The 23,636-nt window shown below is 45.5% G+C and overlaps 1 protein-coding gene across 1 annotated transcript in view; it reads right to left on the bottom strand.

Moving 5' to 3' along the window:
* Positions 1 to 23,636, bottom strand: part of CD109 (CD109 molecule) — a 117,735-nt gene that overhangs the window by 69,088 nt on the left and 25,011 nt on the right. Inside the window, exons 3-5 of the mRNA XM_090034978.1 lie at positions 19,223 to 19,251; positions 7,737 to 7,967; positions 7,476 to 7,601 (exon numbers count right to left, since the gene is read on the bottom strand). Coding sequence (XP_089891104.1) covers positions 7,476 to 7,601; positions 7,737 to 7,967; positions 19,223 to 19,251 — 386 coding nt within the window. The remainder of the gene's footprint in view (positions 1 to 7,475; positions 7,602 to 7,736; positions 7,968 to 19,222; positions 19,252 to 23,636) is intronic.

Genomic DNA, 23,636 nt, shown 5'->3' with positions numbered 1-23,636 from the left:
GTCATACCGCCTGCCTCTCACTCGGGCCTCACTCACCCCACCTCTCTCTCACAGGGTCTCTTTCTCACGTTGACAACTTACGGCTCCTTCCTCCCTCTTGGAGAGGGCATCCTTTGGCCATAAGCTTAGCTAGTCCATTCCTTGGGTGGCAGACATACCATCAGTTGGGCCTCTCCCACAACCCTTACTGGGGTAGGGGCCAGCCAATTACCCAACCAGGTCTAAGCACACTCAGGCCCCTTTCGGGGTAACACTCAGGTTCTGTATGTGTACTGGGCCCTCAGCCCTCTACTTCTTCTCCCCCTCTACTTGGGGCTCCACACCACCCCCTCTACTCAGGGTCTCGGGGCTTCCCTCCTTGGGTGGGCTCAGTTGGCCATACCCATGCCTGGTCCCCTCTACCTCCATTGTCACCTGACCCACCCAAAGGTGGGAGCTGGGGTTAAGGCGCCCCGACCCACCTTTCACTAGGGTGGTAACTGGCCTGATATTTCCTGGGGGTTCCCGTACCACTGGGAGCCCTACCAGATCACCCACTCCCAACAGGGTGCAGTTTTAAGTCATGCCTAGGACCAGGAGCCTCCTGACCATCCCCTACAGCCCCTCCCTTACCTCCAGATGATACCATGAGCCTTGCAGCCAGGCAATATTGTTGCCTGGCCTTCCAGCAGCAAAATGCCCTGTTTATATGGGCAGCACTGAATCCAAAATGGCTGCCCTCATCAGGCACCTGCCAGCTGCTGGCTTCAGGCCCTTAAAGTGGCAGGTACCAACACTCCCCTGTCATACGGTAGAAGTGAGGAGTGCCATGCAAGTGTTTACTGTCTCTAGCAGGAAAAACGCAGCTCAGACAGCACAGAGGAGGTAGCTGGCTACAAGGCACCCACTGGCCAACAATCAGTTACCTTGTCCCTATTCAAACTCTCTCTTATTTAAAGGATGTTGACCTCAGAAAGAGAGGACTTACAGGCAACCCCTGCTTAGCACTCTGAATTAGTTCCTCAAAAACTGAGCATTAAGCAAAACGAGTGTTAAGTAAAACCAAAAGTATTTGATGACTCAAGATGGCAACTGCAAGTGTTTATAATGACCTAAGCTGACAACCATGAGCGTTACAATAAAACTCGCTAAGTGGAATCAGGTATCCATTTAAAATGAGCGTCACAGCGAAATAATGCTAAGCAAAACAGTGTTAAGAAGGGGTTGCCTGTATTTGGAAGAATGGAAGAAACAGAGGGGCACAAGGATATTTTACTAAAACTGATGTTGATGGAATAAATAGAATATTTAACCAAATTATTTTATGAAAAATGCTTAGGTATTTTTCCTAAGCAGTGAGACATATTAGACTGTGCAAACAAGCTGTGAGGGAAGTTGTGGATGTCTCAAGTTTTTTTGGTCTTCTATGTATATGGGGAACAAGACAGGGGCTAAAATATGTCAAAGGCTCTCCAAAAACATTCCATTTGTGTCTAATATTTTGCAAAGGACTTCCTGATGGTCTGTAAGAAGACAATCTATGTACTTAAATGTGCCCCAAGCTATGAAAACCTTTTGGAACTCCTAAACTAAACAGCTCAAAAGGATTCTGTCAGAGCTAGATTTTGTGCGTCTGCATTCACAGGGACAAGTAAGATTGTCTAAAGCACTGATTCTCAACCTTTTCAAACTCAAAGCACTTCTCCATAACTTCTGTGAATTCAGCAGCATGCCATTTCAAAAACAAATTTATTTAAGACAGTGCTTACCTCCTTGCAGAGGGGCTAAGCAGTGGGGACAGACCAGCTGCCAAGCAGGGAATGTTTAAGTCTGCCCTTATATACTTATTTCCTCACACCTCCCTTAAAGGAGTGGATTCATACACAGGCCTATGGGGCCCAGGCCCAGGGGCCTCTGCCAATCATGCCCCCCCCCCGGGGCAGGTGCTAGAGCAGAGGCCTCCCGCCCTCCCCAGCCTGCAGGGGAAAGTCCTATTAAGCAATGAAATTCGATCATGTGTTAAATGTGTGACAGCTGGTGGGATGTGACAGCTAGAAACTTGTATGTCCACTCTGTCAGGATGGCTGGGGTGATGTGGCAATGAGGATCCCTGCCGCCCCTGCCACTTCCTGCCCATCTGGCCTCCCCCTCTCCTGTCCCTGGAAGGAGCCTAGTACTACCCTCCCTCCCTCTCAAGTATCAGGTCACAGGACAGAACCCTGGTGTGCACAGACCCCCCAGCTATGCTGAAGCCAAAGCCATCTGCTCAGTGAAATCACACAGAGGTCTCCCCCCACAGTTAGCTTGGGTGGGGAACTGGGAATCCAAATGCACTACAGCCTCCAGACAATGTGCTGAGGGGAGGCAGACCACACCAGGTCTCCTCATGGGTCAGCATGTGGTGCTTTGGTCCTGCTGCCAAAGGGGCGCAGAGAAGGGGAATCCTGCTATCCCCTGGATGCTTTCTGCAATTCTAGACCCCAAATAAGGCTGCTGATAGAGCGGGATCTGCAGCTTTCCCCAGTGATGGCAGCTCATGTGAGGAAGTGTGAGCTTTCCAGAGGATGGTTAGATATGTCATGGGTGACTTCAATTACCCGGACATCTCGTTGGAGGATCACTCAGCAAAATCCGAGCAGTTGTAAAGCTTCCTGTGGGAGACTGAGGGGGTAATCTCCCGCTCTGACCCCTTAGCCTGGGAAGCCTGCAGCTTCCCAAGGGCCCACATCTGAGACACTGCGGACAAGATCCCTAAGCTCCTCCAGCCCACAGACCACTATCCCATGCTCCTTATTCATGTGGGCAACAATGACATGGCTCAGAACACTCTCAGCTGGGTCATGAGGCACTACAGGGATTTGGGAGCAGGGCTAAACGGTTGCAAAGCTTTCTATCATGCGTGGATGACCTCTACCTGACTCAAGAAGTCTATGGACCAACAAGAGACAAAGCGCTGCTCGACCTGGTACTGGCTACAGGGGATGACCTAACAGGCGACCTAGTGATTGATGGGAAGCTGGGTGACAGCGACCACGAGCTGATCACTTTCACCATCCGTCGTAAAGCTGGCAAGTCAGTCAGCAACACAGAAGTCCTTGACTTCAGGAAAGCTGACTCTGACAAGTTCAGGAGGCTTGTCAGTCAGGCCCTAAGGGACCATGACCCCAGGGAGAGAGGAGTTCAAGAAGAGTGGCTGCTCCTCAAGGGACCGACCCTCAATGCACAAGCTAAGTCTATTCCATCTTGCTGGAAAGGCAGCAAGAGGGCACAGCAGCCCCCTGGCTCTCCAGGGACCTGGCAGACCTCCTGAGGCTAAAAAGAAAGGCCTACAAAAGGATGGAGGATGGGATTCACCTCCAAGGAGGATTATTCTGCACTGGTCTGGTCTCCCAGGGAGCAAACCAGGAAAGCCAAAGCTGCAACTGAACTCCAACTAGCTTCAAGCATCAAGGACAACAAAAAGTCCTTTTTCAGATGTGTGGGGAGCTGGAGGAAAAGCAAGGGCAACATTGGACCCCTGCTGAACCAGATGGGGCAACTGACAACTGATGCCCAGGAAAAAGCCAACCTATTAAAAGGTACTTTGCGTCGGTCTTTCATCAGTCCCATGGGACGCCCATGCCCGCTAGGGGACAGGAAGGTCCAGGTGGGGGAGATCCTCTGCCCTCCATAAATGCTAACCTCATGAAGGATCATCTTGAGAAGCTGGATACCTTCAAGTCAGCCAGCCCTGACAATCTACACCCCAGGGCACCCAAGGAGCTAGAGAGCATCATAGCCCAGCCTCTGGCACGGATCTTTGAAAACTCCTGGTGCTCTGGTATAGTGCCCGAAGACTGGAAGAAGGCCAATGTGGTGCCTATCTTCAAGAAAAGGAGGAAAGTGGATCTGGCTAACTATAGCCCATCAGCCTGACTTCTTTCTCAGGGAAGATCTTAGAAAAGTTTATTAAAGAGACCATCCTTAATGGACCGGATGATGCCAACATCCTAAGGGATAGCCAGCATGGGTTTGTTGCAGGTAGGTCTTGCTTGATCAATCTCATTTCCTTCTACGACCAGGTGACCTATCACCTGAACAAGGGAGAAGAGATTGATGTCATATATCTTGACTTCAAAAAAGCCTTCTATCTGGTATCCCATGATCACCTCTTGGTAAAACTGGCCAACTGTGGCCTTGGGTTCACCATGATCCACTGGCTGATTGTCTCCGTGGTCAGACCCAGAGGGTAGTAATTGATGGAAGTCACTCATCATGGTGTCCTGTGACCGGTGGGGTCCCCCAAGGCTCTGTCCTTGGACCCATATTGTTCAACATCTTCATTAATGATGTGGACATTGGAGTCAGAAGCAGACTAGCCAAGTTCACTGATGACACCAAACTTTGGGGAAAGCATCCGTGCCAGAAGACAGGCGGGTGATCCAAGCTGACCTGGAAAGGCTCAGCAAATGGGCGGACGAGAACCTGATGGTGTTTAACACTGAAAAATGCAAGCTTCTCCAGTTTGGGAGGAAAAACCGGCAGCATCCTTATAGGCTCGGCAGTGCTACGCTGGCTAGCGCTACGGAAGAAAGAGACTTGGGGGTCATCACTGACCATAAGATGAACATGAGCCTGCAATGCGATGCTGCAGCTAGTAAAGCGACCAAAACGCTGGCTTACATCCATACATGCTTCTCAAGCAAAGCCCAGGATGTCCTTCTCCCCCTGTACTCGACCTTGGTGAGGCCGCAGCTGGAGTACTGCATCCAGTTTTGGGCTCCACAATTCAAAAAGAATGTGGAGAAGCTTGAGAGAGTCCAGAGAAGAGCCACGCGCATAATCAGAGGTCAGGAAAGCAGACCTTACGATGTCAGGCTGAGAGCCATGGGGTTCTTTAGCCTGGAAAAGCACAGGCTCAGAGGTGATTTGATGGCCACCTACAAGTTTATTAGGGGTGACCACCAGTATCTGGAGGAACATTTGTTCACCAGAGTGCCCCAAAGGATGACGAGGTCAAACGGTCATAAACTACTACAAGACCATTTCAGGCTGGACATAAGGAAGAATTTCTTTACTGTCTGAGCCCTCAAGGTCTGGAACAGCCTGACATCGGAGGTGGTTCAAGCACCTACATCGAACACCTTCAAGAGAAAATTGGATGGTTATCTTGCTGGGATCCTATGACCCCAGCTGACTTCCTGCCCTTTGGCCGGGGCCTGGACTCGATCTTCCAAGGTCCCTTCCAGCACTAATGTCTATGAAATATAGATCTGTCTGTCTGTCTAGAGAGATACATTGTATATAAAGAGAAAGACTGTGTGTAGCGAAGGGGGGGGGTGTGTATAGATATCTACATAGAGAGACAGATGTGTATGTGTGTGTGTATATATATATGAGTGAGAGAGAGGCAGAGAGAGACAGGTTGTGTGTGGGTGCATGTATGTATATATCAATATATCTATACATTTTGGTTACATAATTATGTGCTGGTAGCATTAAAACACAGGTGTATTGTGTATATAAAAGAGAGATTTACAGTATATCAGTTTAGCACATGTTTAATGTTTCAGGAATGATTAAAAATATTGAAGTGTTTTGTGTAGGCCTACTGCTTTATTTTAATTGCAAGAATCACTAATGGTATTCTCAGACTCATACTCAAGGCTACAGGTATGGCCTGTATTTTTCTTATAGTAGTTTATCGTAGTGTAGGTACAACGTAAAATGTGTATTTAAAAAATAATTAAACAAGAGTCTGCATGACCACTGAACTAAAACATCATTCCTTTCATGTTAGTATACATTTATGGCAATCCCACACATCTGAGTCATTTTCCTAGGGTAACTGTTTTATTCAGTTCTGTGTGTGGAAAAATTGAGTAGTTAATTTCAACATTGCGCGTTTTGCTTTATTTATTAATGCACCATGTAAGAACTCAATGGTTCTATTTATTAATGCTTTTTGCTACATTCGTGTTTGTAATGGGACATGGGGGACCTCCAATTTTCTTTTTGCCCAGGGCCCCAGCAAATCTTAATCTGCCACTGCTCCCTTATCTCCTCATGTTTTCTGCAGCACCCTTTCTAAGGATCTCATAGCACCCTTGTTGAGAATTACTGGTCTAAAGTCCAAGGAGGCCATGTCCCACTGACAGTCAATGGGGTTATGAAAAGCATGTTTATATTTCCCAAATGCTTTTGAGGAGGGTCACACTTGAACCCACCCTGTCTCCCTTCACTCTTACTCATGCACCAACCCCAAAGTCACTCCAGTAGGTATGCCCTGTATATCTGCTCTCAGGCAAGCCAAAAACAAAGAGCTGGGGAGCACCTGTTAGAGAACCCCCCCTCATAGCACCTTCACTATCACATTCTACTTTCTGTGCTCATACACAAAACACAGGGCAGGGGACAGGGCGTTTACACAATTCCCACACTTAATAATGTGTATTATTATCTGTAGTGTTCTGTTTTACCATCTGTTTTTCCTATTGCTCAGCTATCTGTTGTCACACTAAGCCCTTCAAACATTATGCTCTCTTCAAACTATATTTTTAAAATTCTGATTTAAGGGAATACTGTGCTTTAAGACTTCTTTGTATTCTAGAAAGTGTGTTGAGTTGCTGCAAGTTAGATTACCAGCCCACATAATCGGTGAAGAGCTGACTTCATCTTTTGTGCTTTCCTACATTCTCCTGGAACTCCCAATTTAGTCTAAGCCTTCTTTTTTCCATTATATTTTTAAATAATTTTTCCCACTTTTTGGTATATTTTCTTCCCATTAAAGTAAACTGCAACTTACGAACTAAACAAAACATTTAGTGATGCAATAGATTTTTATTATGCAAAGCAGTAAGCAAATTAGTAATTTATTCATTCTTAATGATTCTCCCACTGATGTGAACTACCAAACTTCTACTGTAATAAAAGTATCCAGCCTTTCTAAATTACAGTTGCAGTCTTTGATACTGTGACCTTTTGGAAGTATAGTTGGCTACGCGCCTGGTAGATTTTTCATGTGCTTACCTGCCATTTATAAATCTAAATGTTTTACTTGAAGGCAGGTAGTTTTTGTTCTAAGAGAGCCTTCCTTCACAAACTAATCTTAAGAAAGCTCAATTTAAATAGCATTTGAGTCATAACATCAACTGTGAAAATTAAAAAACTCAAAGCTGAGCACAAATACTCACTTTAATTTTGAAGACCCTGAACTTCAGCTTGTTACAAAACCACATACTATCAAAACCTTTCTCTAGCATTGTTGTAGCTCCTTTTTCCACCTGATGTTCTTGGTCCTGCAGAGAGCTCTATACAGACACAGCCCCAATGATTCAAGGCTTCTTGTGCATGAAAAGGGGACTACCTGAAAGAAACCTTATTCCAGGATCAGGGACTGTACTTGTTTTTAATCACCTTACCCTAGCAAACTTAGTTCTTAATCAAAACTATAAACAATATCAAGGTCTAGCAGGAAGAACAAACTTTCCACACAGTTCAACAGAATGAATACTCACATTTTCTTGCACTTGAATAGACCAATCTCCAAGTGGGGGACTTGTTGATAATTGAAAGCTTTTGGAAACCACACCCAAATCACCTTTCTCTGCCAACCACTGCTGAATCAAATTCCCTCGAGGGTCCTAAAATAAAGCCCATGTTGTATATGAGTGCTGCAAGAGTATGACTTAGCACAAAAATCGGATGACTATACTTTGCCATATGTTCAGACTTTGAACACTGATTCCAGCTTACTGCTACATTCCCAGTACACTCACCCGGATGTATATGCTTAATAAAGCTCTATACGGTTTGAGATCAGGATAGATGGTCACAATCCGAAACTTCACTTCCTGCCCTGGTTTATAGAAAGACTTGTCGGTCTGGATGAAGACAGAAATACTCTTGGACTCAAATAACAGTTTGGTCCTGTTAGAGAATATGTGACGGCCCTCAGCATGCCCTTCCACCAGTAACACATAATCTCCAGAAGCACTGTTCAAAGGCAGCTGAAAAGAAAACAGTAATTTAGTGTTACACCCTCATAGGCAGTAACTTGCAAACATGAAAAGAGAGCTTGTTTCATAAACATTTGTCTTGTTATTCTCAGACATTTTCCTAAACTTGTCAATTAAGCTCACAAAGAATTAAATAAGATTTCAGTGCAAATGCAGTGCTACACCTTTGAACATGCACACCACTATGAAAAATCTTCTTTTCGGATAATGTTGTACCAGATATATCCGGCTAAGATTTTAATCAGAGTCTTTGGAAAGTTTGCAACTATTGGCTCACTGTAGCCAAAAGTAAGCTCATCAACTGCACCCTCAAAAACATCTCTGTAGGCTGACTCAGATATACAGCCAATTGGATTACTTGTTTTTACAAGGGTATAAGTTATAGTCACGTTGGCCTAAGGACATAGGCGGCAGAAGGAGGGGTTAATGGGGTTCAGCCCCCCAAACACCAGGTAGCAGCAGGCATTGCATTAAGGAAGCCTGGCCACAGGGTCCTGCAGCAGGAGGAAAAGGGTGGGAACACTGAGCTACCCTGCACACTCACAGCCAGGATCGCAGCCAACCCAGCCACAACCAGGTAAATTTATTTTAATCTGTCTTTCTTATTTCCATGAGTTTTGAGGAGGGCAGATCAAGAACCCCACAGTACAGGAGAGAGTGGGGTAGGGGAAGGACAAATCATTCACCCCTGCCCCGACCCACTCCTTCCTGTACCGTGGGGATTGTGCCATGACCTGGCCCGGCCAGTGGCGGCCGTGGGACAATCAGAGCCCAGCACCTCCTCCAGAGGTGTGGTGCCAGGCAGCCAAGGGTGGGAGGACATGTGGGCCCCCAATCTTGGCATGGGCAAAGGCAGACCACAGCTGCGACCTGGGCTCAGCCTCTGCTCCATGTCTCTGTGCCTCATTGCCACTGCTTTCAAAGCAGCTGACGCCGCCATGTGCCTCGCTGCCCAGCCCGCCCAGCAGTGAGACACATGGCAGCACTCGCTGCTTTCGAAACGGTGGCAGTGAGGTGCAGAGACACAGAGCAATGGCTGAGCCCAGGCCACACCTGCAGCCTACCCTTGCACGTGCAAAGATCGAGGGGCCACATGCCTCCCCCCTCTCCCCCCGGCTGCCCAGCGCTGCACCTCTGGAGGAGCCACTGGGCTCTTCCTGGGGACAACGCGGGGTAGAGCAAGGGGTCCTGTGGGCTCCATCCACTCCAGCCCAACAGTGCAGGTGAGACTGGCCCTGCTTCGGCTGCCAGCTCTGGGTCCCCCCAGCCAGTGCACAGCCAGGGCCAGGAGGCAGCCAGAGCCAGGAGGCAGCTGGGGCCGGGGCTGGGGTTGGGGCCAGGGCAGCTGGGAAGCGGCCAAAGGTAGCATGGCCAGTGCTAGTGCGGCTGGAAGGCAGTTGTGACTGGTGCACCGAGAGCCAGGAGGCAGCCATGGCCAGCGCAACATCAAGGGCTTATGTGGTCAGGACTAGGAGGGGGCCGGGGGCAGGGAGGTGGCTGGGGACAAGGCAATGCCACTCCCCCTTCGCACTTTCCCCTTCCCCCCTCAAACTTCCCCATGTGGGGGCCATATGTGCGTGCATGCACACATGCACACTCAGCCTCCCCTCCCCCGCAAAAAATGTTCTTCTTCTGCCTATGCCTAAGGACTTAGGCAGACAAGGTTCTTTGGGTAAATCTGATATCTTTTATTAGAGCAACTCAAATAGTTGGGAAAAAATCTTCTTTGCAAGCTTTTGGGCACAAACACCCTTTGTCAGGCTGAGGAAGCACCTGCAGGTGCTCTGTGCTTTTCCTGGATAGAATGAATAGTAAAGAAACTGGGACTAGTATGCATGCAAGAAAGTCAGTCAAATACTTATGTATTTTGGCATTTAATTTTGGGTGTTTGTGCCCAAAAGGATATTTATGCCTAAAAGCTTGCACAGAAGAATTTTTTCCAAGTATTTGAGTTGCTCTAATAAAAGATATCAGATTTACCCAAAAAGCCTTGTTTTCACAGAGGCACCTTCCTTGTTAGCAATCCTTGTTAAATGTCATGGAATGTGAGTGAGGACCTATCATGATACTTTTCTCTGTAATTATTCCTCCCATATATAGATCCACAGCTACTTAGCATACTAACTAGTTTGGGGTTTTTTGGACATTTGGGATCCTGGTTTTCTCTGATCAAAATCTCAAATTCTCTGATTAAAACCCCCAAATTGATGATTAAAATAAAAGGCCACTAATATAAATATAGATATCAGTTGAACACAATGTTTTATTGATAGATTTATAGTTTTAAATCAGTTTGGAAGCCTACCAGTTTCTCAATCACTATAATAAAAGAAATTCTAAATACTATATATTTGGCATTTGATTTTGGGTTTTTCATAATGGAAAATCAGACCTCCTGCTCAGACCGCTCTGTACACCCCAGGGAATTATGCACAGAAAAATTCAAAATTATGTAAAGAAAAATTCAAAACTAGTATTATTTTACAAATTAAACTAAATATAACACTACTTGAACCTTCCTTAGAAATATCTGCAGGTACTCTGGTTGGGGGGCAGATGTGGGATGGGTGCATGAGGTGAAATTTGTGAAGGTGTTGGGGGTGTGGAGCAGGGGTGGGCAATTATTTTGGGCAGAGGGCCGCTTACTGGGTTTTGGCAAGCCATCAAGGGCCGCATGACAGGCAGCCCAGGGCAGATTAATATTAATTTTCTAAATTTTTTAGGGGCCCCACGCTCTGGACAGAATGGCCTGCAGGGCCGCATCTGGCCCCCGGGCCGCATTTTGCCCACGCCTGATGTGGGGGGTTTCCGAGCAGGTTGTGAAGGAGTGTGAGGGGTGGGCGGTGTGGATATGGAAGTATGTGGGGTTTGTGGGTGGGTGTGGGGTTTGACCAGCGGCTCAGCAACAGGAGGCAGCAGGCCCCCAGGGCACTCACGGCCACAGCAGGCAAAGACCCCGGCAATGCCAGTGCCCTCATTCCTGACCTGCAATCCCCCACCCTCTACAACCCAGCAAGCACCACTTACCTCAAAGGCTCCAAGGGGGAAAGTGAGCCTGAATCAAGCCCTGGCTGACAGTCTCAGGCCTACCCCTTCCCCATTCCCTCCCCGTCAGGACAGGACCTAGGGTTTGCCACCCTATTTGCAAGAAGCTCTTGCAGGCTAGAACTCTGCAAGCCTGCAGAAAGCTCTTTGCAAAAGTGTAAAATCTGCAGGTAATTCCATTAAAATGAAAAATCTGCTTTTTTCTCTGTTAAAAGGAAAAATCTGTGGGTGTCTTCCACTTTTTTTGTGGGAAACAGAAAACCCAGATCCCTGATAATAAATCAACCTATTTCCAGAGCAGATTGACCTGTTCTGCAGCCAGCATACATGATCTTTCAGTATGCATGACTAGAAAGGTTACAGATGCACCATACTGGATAGATAATAGTCTGCCTAAAGGTACCTTTTCTGCAATTACCTACTACAGTTTCCTTAAAAAGCATTCCAGTATGCCTTATAAACATATTGTCTAATTTTTCCTGGAATAAACTTCTGTAATGTTAATAGTAGGTTTCCTTAGACATATACAGTTGGAACACAAAGAAAAATTTTCTCATTTTTTAACTTGGAATACTTTAATTTTGATACTTTTCAGAGTCCTCAGATTTTTCTAGATTTCAACTAATGATGAATTTTCCTGGAAAGTTTAAACAAAAGCCATGGTAAAATATGTGCGTACAGGTTATGCTTTTCTCATTATAAAGAAATACTGGCAGTTCTTTTTAGCAGCATTAATGCTATGTACTTTACCATACAAAATGAGAATTTAAAAGTGAGATTCCTAGGTCTGGGTGGTGCCTTTCAGTGAATATTGGGGTTGATTTGGCTATGTTACAGCAGTTTAATGATGCATACTTAGTGTACATGCTATATTTCTTATAATACTTCTGAAAGTAAATCTTCAAATACCAGACACTACCTAACAAGCTGGCAAAGCTAAGGGAGTGATATAGCCACTATCACATCACAACTGAGCCTTTGGACCCCAGCTGATAACAAAGTAGCCATGGTCAGCTGTATCAACCAGCTTTGACAGCTTTCAACACAAGTATGGAACAGGCCTCATACTCGTAGCTCTGGTTCTATGGTGAACATCTTACCCAAAAAAAATTACCTTCCACCAGCATGTTTTGGGGAGAGACTCAGTAACATGGAGATCAAAACTCCTTCTCTTTTGTAACACTGTATACAGAGCCAGTATAGAAATCCGTTCAGCAGTGCCAGCTGGATATTAAGGCTCTCTGCAGAGTCTCATGTAGTACATAGGCAAGTTTCAGCGCAAATGAGGTAACTGGAGAGAATTAATGAGCAGGGATACCATGAATCATTCTAGCCCAAATTCTAGATCTTGCAGTTTCATCATTTCTCTAAATATAAAACTCAATTTAAGCCAAAAAAGGAATCTTATTTTAAAAAGCTTAGGGAGTGGCAGAGCTCTTTATTTGTAAACGTGGAAAAAAGCCTCTGAAGTGAACTATAACAGTTTTAACACGGACGTTAAGAGCAGATCTTGAGTATGGTAATGAGAATTACATCTATTAATTCACCAGGTACAGCACTTCAAAAATATTCTACTGTGTTCAGTAATTAAAACACTCTCTTGCTTTTAGAAATTGTTTTAAGGTCATACAATGAGCAAATGTAAATTCCAGGGTGAGAAAAGAGTTATATAGAGAGTAAGAAGATAAATATGTATGTCTGTAAACAATATGTAGATGAAAACATCCACACAGAAATCAATGAGTGTTTAGTCTCTTTGGCAAGTTTTCTATTTATAAAAAGTCAAAAATGAAAATAAACCCTGAAATAGAAATAGAGAAAAAAGGAAAACAGGCACACTGTTTCTCCTTCTTCATGTTTCATACAGCAAACATCTGTCATAGGAAAAACATCCTTGTTCAAAATTAGAATTTAACTAAAGTTTTACAGGTAAGAAACTGAACTAAATTTGTACTGTTTTTTCTTAAACTGGAAGTTGCAGTAGGCCAACTGCCAAGAACATATGATTCACATCTTCTAGCTTCTCATTTTAAATCCAGGCATCCTAGAAAATCTTAACTAAGGACACAGACCCAGTTATAATTTTTCTTCAAAGAATTGTTTAAAGTGAATTAAACTTACATAGGTTTAATTACATGCTTTCTAGACTAATGTTGGTGCCATGATATATTTTGTGCAAGGCTGAATTTGTGAATATTATAATGTACTTAATATATAGCATTTCATAAAAATGCAGGCCAAAGGTCCAAGAAGTGTTCAGAGTAACAGATAAAATGAATGAGGAACTTGTTCTACATTATCACCGCATTTCCCTACAATTTCCTCACAATTATTGTATCAACAAACTTGCATGGATTGGATTTGGTACCTGATGAAAAATCCCCAAATGCAGTTTGCAGTTCCCAAATATTTTTTCATAGATTGTTACTATTATTATTCATGGCAGCCCAAATAGGCTGCTTCATTAGAGTTTTGATTTCCTAAAAATGTTTAAATCTTCTACAAAAATAATCACATTTTTTCCTTCCTGTTACTTTCCTGGATGTTCTATTTTCTGATCTCAAAGTCAATCAAACTTGTAAAGTGAGCAACATACATATAGGCGTAACTACATTACAGTAAACTATACTGCTATATTTGTATTTCTCAGATGACAAGGACCATAAGTTTAGTATGTATTTTGCAAAAGGTCAGTGCTAAAATAATGGTAGGCATTCAGTTCAACTTTTAATCCAATAAACAACTACTGTAAAAAGGATATTTCATAATGAAAAAAAGAGTTAGGCCATTCTTAAACAGCTTTCAGTAGGAGTTGTATTATGTGAATATTTTCTCTTAATTCAGTCTGCTTTCTTATGCGCACTCTCCATCTTATTTCTACTTTTCCTTAGGCAGAGGATGGAAGCTATGAAGAGCAATTTTCCCTCATTCCCTCCAAAAAAAAAAAAAAAAGGAGTATCATCCTTGTCCTCACTTTCATATTCTTAAAATAAGAAAAACCAAAGAGCAGGTTATGAGAATATGAAGTATACCTGTAAACCACATCAGTTACTGGCATGAGCTTTTGCATCAGCCTTGTAAGTCAGTGTTTCCATTGGAAAACATGACAGCTAAAATCAGTAACATGAAGTAACTGTTCACCTGTATTATGCTACCAGCCAATTATACAGAAAGCTACATGGATGATTACCACAGCTACGCTAATGAAAAAAACATTTTCTAGTTAAAGAATGTGTAAGATATACCTTGCCAGAGCGGTAAAATACTGCATCAACTGAAGTCTATGGTAGGGTGACCACCTTTTAAAAATGGAAAGGCAGGACACAGCATGAGGCTCTCAAGAAGAGGGCAGCAGGGTGGAGAACCCCGAGCCCACAGTGGGCTGCCTACATCCATCCCACACACAAATCTGGGGGGGACATATGCCCCCCCATACCTTCCCCCCAGGAGTGCAAGCCCTCCCATGACCCACCTCCACCTCTTGGATGAGCTGCCCTTGGCTCCGTTCTGCTCCCCACCCCGGCCCTGGGCCACATGCACTGTCCTGGCTGGGCAGTACCCCAAGCCCCTGCCCCACTCCCTCCCTCACTGTGGGGGCCTCAATCTACCCTTCTCACCTACCTATGCCCCCTATTCCCCCATAGACTTAGCTGCAGGGAGCTGCTTTCTATGCTGCCTGGCTGTATTTCCAGCCATGTGCATGTTTGTGGGTGCACATATATATGTGGTACCCTCTGCATCATAACCCCGGCAGCCTCAAGCACACCCTTGCAGGCTGGAATGTTGCCAGCCTGCAAGGGAAAACCCGCTGTCTCCTGTGGCAAACGGAAAACCCAGATCCCTGCACAATGCTGTGTATCCGAGACAAAAGCTATCCTGGAGTCATGCAGCCAGGGACCAGGACTTGATGTTCCCATTCCGGGGCTGTCCTGCCTTATTAGGATCTGTGGTCACCCTACTCTGTAGGTTCCTCAGTTGTACCTTCTCAAGCATACCAATCTACCAGCTCCTGGAGTTTCACAGATTTCATAGACATTAGGGCTGGAAGGGACCTCATAAGATAATCGGGTCCAGCCCACTGCCCAAGGGGCAAGAAGTCAGCTACAGTCAAAGGATCCCAGCAAGATAAGCATGCAAATGTTTCTTAAAAGAGTCCAGAGTAGGTGCTTGCACCACCTCTGGGGGGAGTCTGTTCCAGGCCTTGGCAGCTCAAAAAGTAAAGAAGTTTTTCCTTATGTCCAGCCTAAAATGGTCTTGCAGGAGGTTGAGACAGTTGCACCTTGTCATCCCTTAGGGTGCTCTGGTGAACAAGAATTCCCCCAGGTCCTGATGCACGCCCCTTATACACTTACAGGCTGGCACTAAGTCACCCCTGAGCCTGCGCTTCTCCAGGTTGAAGAGTCCCATAGCTCGCAGCCTCTCTTCATAAAGCCTGTTCTCTTGCCCTCTGATCACAAGCGTGGCTCTCCTCTGGATTCTTTCAAGCTTGTCCATGTCCTTCCTGAATTGTGGAGCCCAGAACTGGATGCAGTACTCCAGCTGCGACCTCACTAAGGCCGAGTACAGAGGGAGGATGACACCCTGGGTCTTGCTCTAGATGCATCAGTAGATGCAAGCCAGAGCTTTGTTCGCTTTGCCAGCTGTGGTATCACATAGGTGGCTCATGTTCATCTTGTCTCTTTTGGCTATGATGCTAGGGAGTGTAGCACTGCCGAGCCTATAATCTGATGTGGGTGGGGGGGGCGGTTTCTGAAGGTGGAGCACCTTGCATTTCTCCATATTGAACACCATTAGGTTTTCATCTGCCCAGCTTGCAAGCCTATCAAGGTCAATTTGGATCACCAGCCTATCCTCAAGTGTGGATGCTCTTCCCCAGAGTTTGGGGTCATCAGTGAACTTAGCCAATCTGCTTCTGACACCAGTGTCCAGATCATTTATGAAGACATTAAAGAGTACAGGTCCAAGTATGGAGCGTTGGGGGACACCACTGGTCACTGAGTGTCATGTTGATTCAGTTCCATAAACTACCACTCTCCAGGTCTAACCTCGGAGCCAGTTCCCCAGCTATTGGACTGTGGTGTAGTTACGGCTACAGTTGCCCAATTTTTCCATGAGGACATCTTGGGCCACCAGGTCAAAAGCTTTTTTAAAGTCCAAATATATGATATCAGCCTCTTCCCTTTTGTCCAGGTGATACATCATCTGATCCTAGAAGGAAATGAGGTTGGTCAGGGAAGACCTACCTACAACAAACTCATGCTGGCTGTCCCTCAGAATGTTGCCTTCTATTAGCCTTTCAAGAATGGTTTCTTTGATAATTTTTTCCAAGAACTTCCCAGGGATTGAGGTCAGACTGACTGGCCTGTAGTTCCTCACCTTCTTGAAGATAGGCACCACATTGGCTCTCTTCCAACGTTCAGGTACTTCATCCAAGCACCATGAGTTCTCAAATATGTTTGCCAATGGCTGCTCTATGGTGTCTGCCAGTTCCTTTAGCACTCTTGGGTGCAATCTATCCAAAACAGATGATTTGTGGGGGTCCAGCCTCTCAAGATGTTCCCTCATAAGTTCCACGCCAATGGCGGGCATATATTCAGCCTCACCCTGGTCTTCCCATATCATGTTAGGCAGGGTAGTCCCTCTGAGCTCGTGAAAAACCGATGCAAAGTAATCATTAAGCAGATTGGCTTTTTCCTGACTGTCGGCAGGTAGTCAGCTGCCCCATCTGATTTAGCAGGGGTCCAATGTTGCCCTTGTTTTCCTTTCAACTCCCCGCATATCTGAAGAAGGACTTTTTATTGTCCTTTATTCGTGTAGCCAATTGGAGTTCGGTTGCAGCCCTGGCGTTCCTAGTTCACTCCCTACAGGTGAGGACCACTACAGAATACTCCTCCCTAATGGTGTTTCCTGTCTTCCATCCTTTATAAGCCTCTCTTTTCAGACATAGGAGGTCCATGAGTTGAGCCAAAGTGGTTGTTAAGCCCTTTTACCACCTCTCCTATGAGTTGGGATGGACTTCCCTTGTGCCTCTAGGGTCGCTTCCTTAAGGAACAACCACTCATCATGAACTCCCCTCCCTGCCTCCCAGGGCCTCAAGAACAAGCCTCCTGAGCCTATGCAAGTCAGCTTTCCTAAAGTTGAGGACTACTGCATTGCTGGCTAACTTGCCAGCTTTGCAATAGATGGTGAAAGTGATTATCTCATGGTCACCGTCTCCCAGATTCCCTTCAATTTTTAAACTGCTGATTAGATCATCCCCTCTGGTCAGTACCAGGTCCAGCAGCGCCTTACCACTTGTCAGTCCATAAACTTCTTGAGACAGGTAGAGCTCATCCACGCATGTGAGGAAGCTTTGAGACCATCTGTATTTGAACAAGTCCTCTTCTATTTCCCGCCCCAGAAAAGTATCCCCCCACCACCTGCCTCTCAAGCCCCACCTTCCCCCTTCACCTTTGCTCTGGACTGGCAGGCTCCGTCCCTGCTGCAGCTGGAGGCAAGAAGCATGGCTCCAGTCTAGCAGTGGCATGAAGCCAGCACTGCTATTACAGCTGAACAGGAAGGGAGAGAGAGAGAGAAAGAAGTGGCATGGAGCAGGGAGACTGGGGGCAGAGGGGGAGGGCATGCAGAGGCGAACAGAGGTAGTGGGATGGGAGGAGGCAGTAGGCAGCAGCTGTGACTCCAGCTCCAGCCCAGCCACCATAACAGCTGTCTGCCCCACCCCACTGCCTTGTGCTTGATTGTAAGGCGAGGGGCCTTTCCCTCTGCCCCCATGTTAAATGGTAGGGGGGGAACCTCGTCTTCTAATGGAGCAAATATGGCACATGCCATGCAGAGGATTTAACTTGGGAATACTCTGAGGAGCTCTAAGGGCTGGCCAAATAGCAATTAATGTATTCAGTTTGTTTCATCTTTTTCTTTTCTTGAATTACCCATGAAAGGACTGCAATTTGTTTGAAGACTGAATATTTGTGCAGATACTGAACTTTGATGTGAATGCACAACTTTGAACTTTTTTGCTGTAATACTTCAAGTATTCAGTATTTGTCATTCACTTCCAACTACTTTGATCAGACAGATCACTTAAAACCAGAATTCAAAGACACTGAGTACCTGCAGTTTGATAGTTCCTATGGATTCTCAAAACCTTAGAAAGGCCTTAGAAAACTAGAAAATTAGTTCTTTTGTAGGACAGCATAACTCCTAAAGCAAGCTACCAGCATGGACTCTCGTGATTATAAAATCAAAATTCTCTTTCCATATATTTTATGCAATGTTTGATTAAGTTTGTGTTTAAATCTGCATTCTTATTTTAAGTGTGTCTACATTAAACACACAAATCCTAAAAAGGGCTGTACATAAACATTGTTCACATTGTTGATCTAATATCTGTGGATTTTTTTGGCATCACTTGGCTCTAATAAAAGGCATTCACAGTGTGTTGATGTGATAAATCATCCTCTGACAAACTCTTTGTCTTCACAACAGCTGGCAATAACTGCTGTTCCCACCTCAAACAGAGCCTCCAAAATAGAAAACCAAGCAGTGGCAAACTGTCTGCACATATCTCCTTGAGAACTTATAGCCTTGCCTTGTCCTAACACCCTGCCTCAGCTCTGGTCACCTCTCTTGCTCCTGATTTCTGTCTGGCTCCTGATCTCTAGTTTGTTCCTGAGTATGACTTAGGTTTTACACCTATCTTCCAAACTCCAGTCCCTGCATCTAACAGCTCTCAGCTTCCTGATTTTGAATCCTCCCTCTGCCTTGGCTTCTGGTTCTCCGGATTTTGTTCTACTTCTTCCTCTCCCTGACTCTTAAGCTGGTTTTCTGACTCCCAGATGTTAACCTCCTGACATGTGATGCAGGTCTAACCACTGGGCTGACAGCAAATCCTGGTCCCAGAGTTTATTCATTGTTTTTGTCAGCAGCTACCAAATATCAGGTGCTCTCAGATAGTCTTATGCCAGCTGATTTTGGACACTTCCTCCTTAAACTTTTAATTATTTGTTACAAACCTCAAAGCATTTGGACTGGAACAATGCTGGTTTGATGGTCAGCAGCTAGTCTTTACATTTGAAAATAACTAGCACCATGCACAAAATATGCCATGCCACCAACATAAGCCAATAAAGCACGTAATGAGAGACTGCAGTATTTCAACAATAACATTTTCTGTCAAGTATAATAGGAAAAGGAATACTTACTGCTGGAAGAACAAGTATCCCAAAGGAACCTATATTTAAAAAGAAAAAGAAAAATTAAATTCTGAACTACCTCTTCAGCAATAACTAACTAAAAATTCATATACAGCCATGCATTCCTGAAGCTTCCTGCCACATTCTTACCAACATGGATGGCCGGGGTGGATGGAAGGGGGCGGCAGGCATACTAGTACACTTGGACCCCCTTTTATTCTTGGTCCAACCAAAGTTTAAACCCAACTACCTTGCAGTGGCAGCACCATTTCAGGTCAGGCAGTGCTGACAGAGTCACCTGACTTCGTGGCTCATTTTAATCTACCTGATCCCTTCTACAACCCTTTATTACACAGGTGTTAACAACCCTTTCTTCTTTTTAATTATATTGATGTCCCCTGAAGCTATCCTTTGTTCTGAAATTTCTTCTGTTCACTGTTCCTGGTAATGAAACTCCTGTTTCACAGACCTTCAGATTAAGATTAAAACAAAAACAAACTTAATAATACAGCCCTAGTTCCCTAGCACATTAGTGGTTTCTTTTTTACTAGATAAAACTGTGTGTTATTTTATATGTGATGATGCACCTCACCATCTGCACCTCCCTTTTCAAAATTTTACATTCACCTCTGTGAGTGGTATTCCAGGCTTGGTTGGAGATGTACCAGAACTTGGAAATTTGTGATAAAGCAGCTTCAGGCACTTATAGTTCCTGGGATTAAACAAAAGTCGCATCATGTTCTATCTCTACTCCCTAGCATTACTCTAACACATCAGGGGATCTGATCCCATATTCTTTCTTCCAACTACTTACTCCTTCATTTAAGTTTCAGTGCTCATGAAAGAACAGAACAACAGAAATTGGTAAAAGCAAGGCACAGTATGAAAACACTGTGCAAACTGACTTGTAATAGTTCTGTGAATCCATTTCAGTGACTTTTTTGAATATGACATTTGAAATGTAATGAGAACAATACTTCCTAAGACTGTTAAAATAGGGACAATATCCTATAAAGTCATTTTTTCAGAACAGCTACTTACAAAGATACCAAATGCCTTCTTTATCCTCCAAACCTAACCTCAACAGCAAATTCTTGCAGCAAAGCTATAAAGTCACTCTCCTTCCTAGTAACAGCTCTCTTTTCCTGTGCATAATATCTGTGCAAATTAATCTGAAGGCTCTTCAAGGAAGGGACTTGCTATTTTCACGCTCTTTGACCAAAATAAACATTTTAAGCGAGGGGCAGAATTCTGTTTCCATTTTTGTGCCTAAATGGCAATTTGCTAGCTATCTAAGTGGCATTTTTGGTACTTAAACACAGGTTGTAATTCTCCTACTTCTGCACTGTACACATATAATTGTGTGTACATATGATGAGCATGTGCAGTCACATACACACTGGTCAGGCATGTATGCAGCTAAGTACTTGAGCATAAGTCTGGAAAAAGGGAGAGAGAAGAGGCCCCTTTTACCATTTAGTCCCAAGAATTGAGTGGGTAGGGCACCTATCAAGGAATTGGGAGATGCATACTAAGTCCCACTTAGTGGGTTTGACCCTGTGCCAATACAACGTCCTCGTATACTGTTCTAATCACCATGCCAGAGGTAAAAAATTATCTAGTCCCTTCTCTAGGACTCCTTTTAAAACTAAACTGCTCCCCTTTGCATTGAATAGCCATTGGAGAGGATGGATGGAGAGCAGAGCAGCAGAAACTTTTCATCCTATTGAGAACAAAGGTTTAGCATTGACTCAGACAGGGGTAGGCAAAATACAGCCCACAGGCTGGTTCCAGCCTGCCAGGTGATTCCAGCTGGCTCGTAGCTCCCCTCCAAAAGCCAAAAGACAACTATTACCAGCCTTTGGCTGCCCCTCTGTACGCTGGTGCCTCTGTGCAGGAGCTGTCAATGCCTGCTGCAGCAGCAGCATCTCTGGTTCTGGTTGCTAAGCAACCAACCCTCACCCCAGCCTGGGGGGCCTGGCCTGCCCCAGTCCCAGCCCCAAGGTAGGGGACACTGGAGACAAGAAGCTTCTGCCTGGCAGAGGCTCCAGCCTGTGGCTGTTTCCAGCCTCTCTCCCCGCGAGAGCGGTAATTCAGGTAAGGGCCCCACTGGGCCGGGGGCCAGGGACTCCCACCGAGGGAAAAGGGGCCAAGGCTGCAGGAGTGGCACACTATGGGTCTGGCTCAGGTTGGCCCCACATGCTGCTGCCATGTGCAGCTGGAGACTCAGGAGGAAGCACGAGGAGCTGCACGCTATGGGGCCAGGCTGAGCCGGCCCTGCACACTGCCACCACATGCGGCTCAGGGAGCTCGTACACTCCAGGGACCCACCCACACACACCCTCATACGTACCACCCACCCCCCTACCCCACCATACCCATAGCCACAACCTCCCCTGCACCCTACAAATGCACACACCTATGCATCCCACCCTCCACTATACCCACACCCCATATACATGCCCTCACCCCCCAACCACACACCCCTCATATATAACCAGCTACCACCCCCCACAATATACAAGAGTAAGAGCCATTATGCAATCACTTCTATATACACTATGCAAGCACAAATAATCCAGGAAAAATACATATTTTGAAATAAAATTAAAGTATGCTATCATAAATTATTATTTTTTAGTATATAATTTGGGTTTTTTTCCAGTTCCAAGATGGCACCCCACCCCAAAAGGAGGACTTCCAAGGCAGGGGGATAGACTTTCCATGGCAAGGGACAGGACTTCTGGTCCCAAAATGGCGACCAGAGGCAGGGCACCTGTCAAAGAGTGGAGCAACCCTTGTGGCCCTCAACAGCTCACCAAAACTCATTAAGCAGCCCTCCAGCTGAAATAATTAACCACTCCTGCCTTAGAAGGCAGCGGCCATCTTACTGGTAATGGCACCCTCTCTCGCTTTTTCTCTTCTTCCTGGCCCCTTCTCTTCTTGCCTGATGAGGAAGCCAACTTCAAGAGAAATCTGGATGATGCCTTTATGTGGTATGGTGGATAAAGCACTGTGCTACAAAGTCAAGAGATGCAGGTTCAAAGAACCTCTGGGGATGGGGGACTAGAATGCAGGTACTCATTTCCTGGGTAAGAGCCCTAACCACTCAGCTATTGGGACTAAAACATGGGTGGGTCCTCCCTCTCTGGCATCTAACACCCACTAGTCATGGATGTATGTCTAGTCTCATTTTCAGGACTTACGCACATTTGCTTAATCGCATACATGCCTGACCACTACATAGCCTATTGCGCATACTCAGCCTACACACATAGACTTACATATCCACAGTGTAGGGGTAAAGAATCACGAGTGCCGAAAATGTCACGTACATGGTTCTGAAGGTGCCACTGGGTCCAGGTACAAACATTACGCTTTTATTGGTATAAGTGATCAGAAACAGTTCTATACCCATAACAGAACAGAAGTTCAGCACTCAAGCCGGTTTAAAAATGGTGGAACTGGCCAATTGTGGCCTTGGGTTCACCACAATCCGCTCGCTGGGAAGTTTTCTCCATGGTCAGACCCAGAGGGTAGTAATTGATGGAAGTCACTCATCATGGTGTCCTGTGACCAGTGGGGTCCCCCAAGGCTCTGTCCTTGGACCCATATTGTTCAACATCTTCATTAATGATGTGGACATTGGAGTGAGAAGCAGACTGGCCAAGTTCGCCGACAACATCAAACTTTGGGGCAAAGCATCCACACCAGAAGACAGGCAGGTGATCCAGGATGACCTGGACAAGCTCAGCAAATGGGCAGACGAGAACCTGATGGTGTTTAACACCAAAAAATGCCAGGTTCTCCACCTTGGGAAGAAAAACCTGCAGCATCCTTATAGGCTCAGCAGTGCTACGCTGACTAGCACTATGGAAGAAAGAGACTTGGGGGTCATCATCGACCACAAGATGAGCATGAGTCTGCAATGCGATGCTGCAGCTAGTAAAGCGACCAAAATACTCGCTTGCATCCATACATGCTTCTCGAGCAAATCCCGGGACGTCATTCTCCCTTTGTACTCGACCCTGGTGAGGCCGCAGCTGGAGTGCTGCGTCCAGTTTTGGGCTCCACAATTCAGAAAAGATGTGGATAAGCTTGAGAAGAGTGCAGAAAAGAGCTACATGCATGATCAGAGGTCAGGAAAACAGACCTTACGATGACAGGCTGAGAGCCATGGGGCTCTTTAGCCTGGAAAACTGCAGGCTCAGGGGTGATCTGATGGCCACCTATAAGTTTATCAGGGGTGAACACCAGGATCTGGGGGAAAGTTTGTTCACCAGAGAGCCCCAAGGGATGTCAAGGTCGAAGGGTTATAAACTACTGCAAGACCATTTCAGGCTGGACATAAGGAAGAATTTCTTTACTGTCCGAGCCCCCAAAGTCTGGAACACCCTGCCATCGGAGGTGGTTCAAGCACCTA

This window comes from Crocodylus siamensis, chromosome 1, assembly GCF_052110815.1.
Source record: "Crocodylus siamensis isolate JL-2025a chromosome 1, ASM5211081v1, whole genome shotgun sequence".
In the NCBI taxonomy this organism is placed as follows: Eukaryota; Metazoa; Chordata; order Crocodylia; family Crocodylidae; genus Crocodylus; species Crocodylus siamensis.
This window is presented reverse-complemented; position numbering and strand designations above follow the sequence as displayed.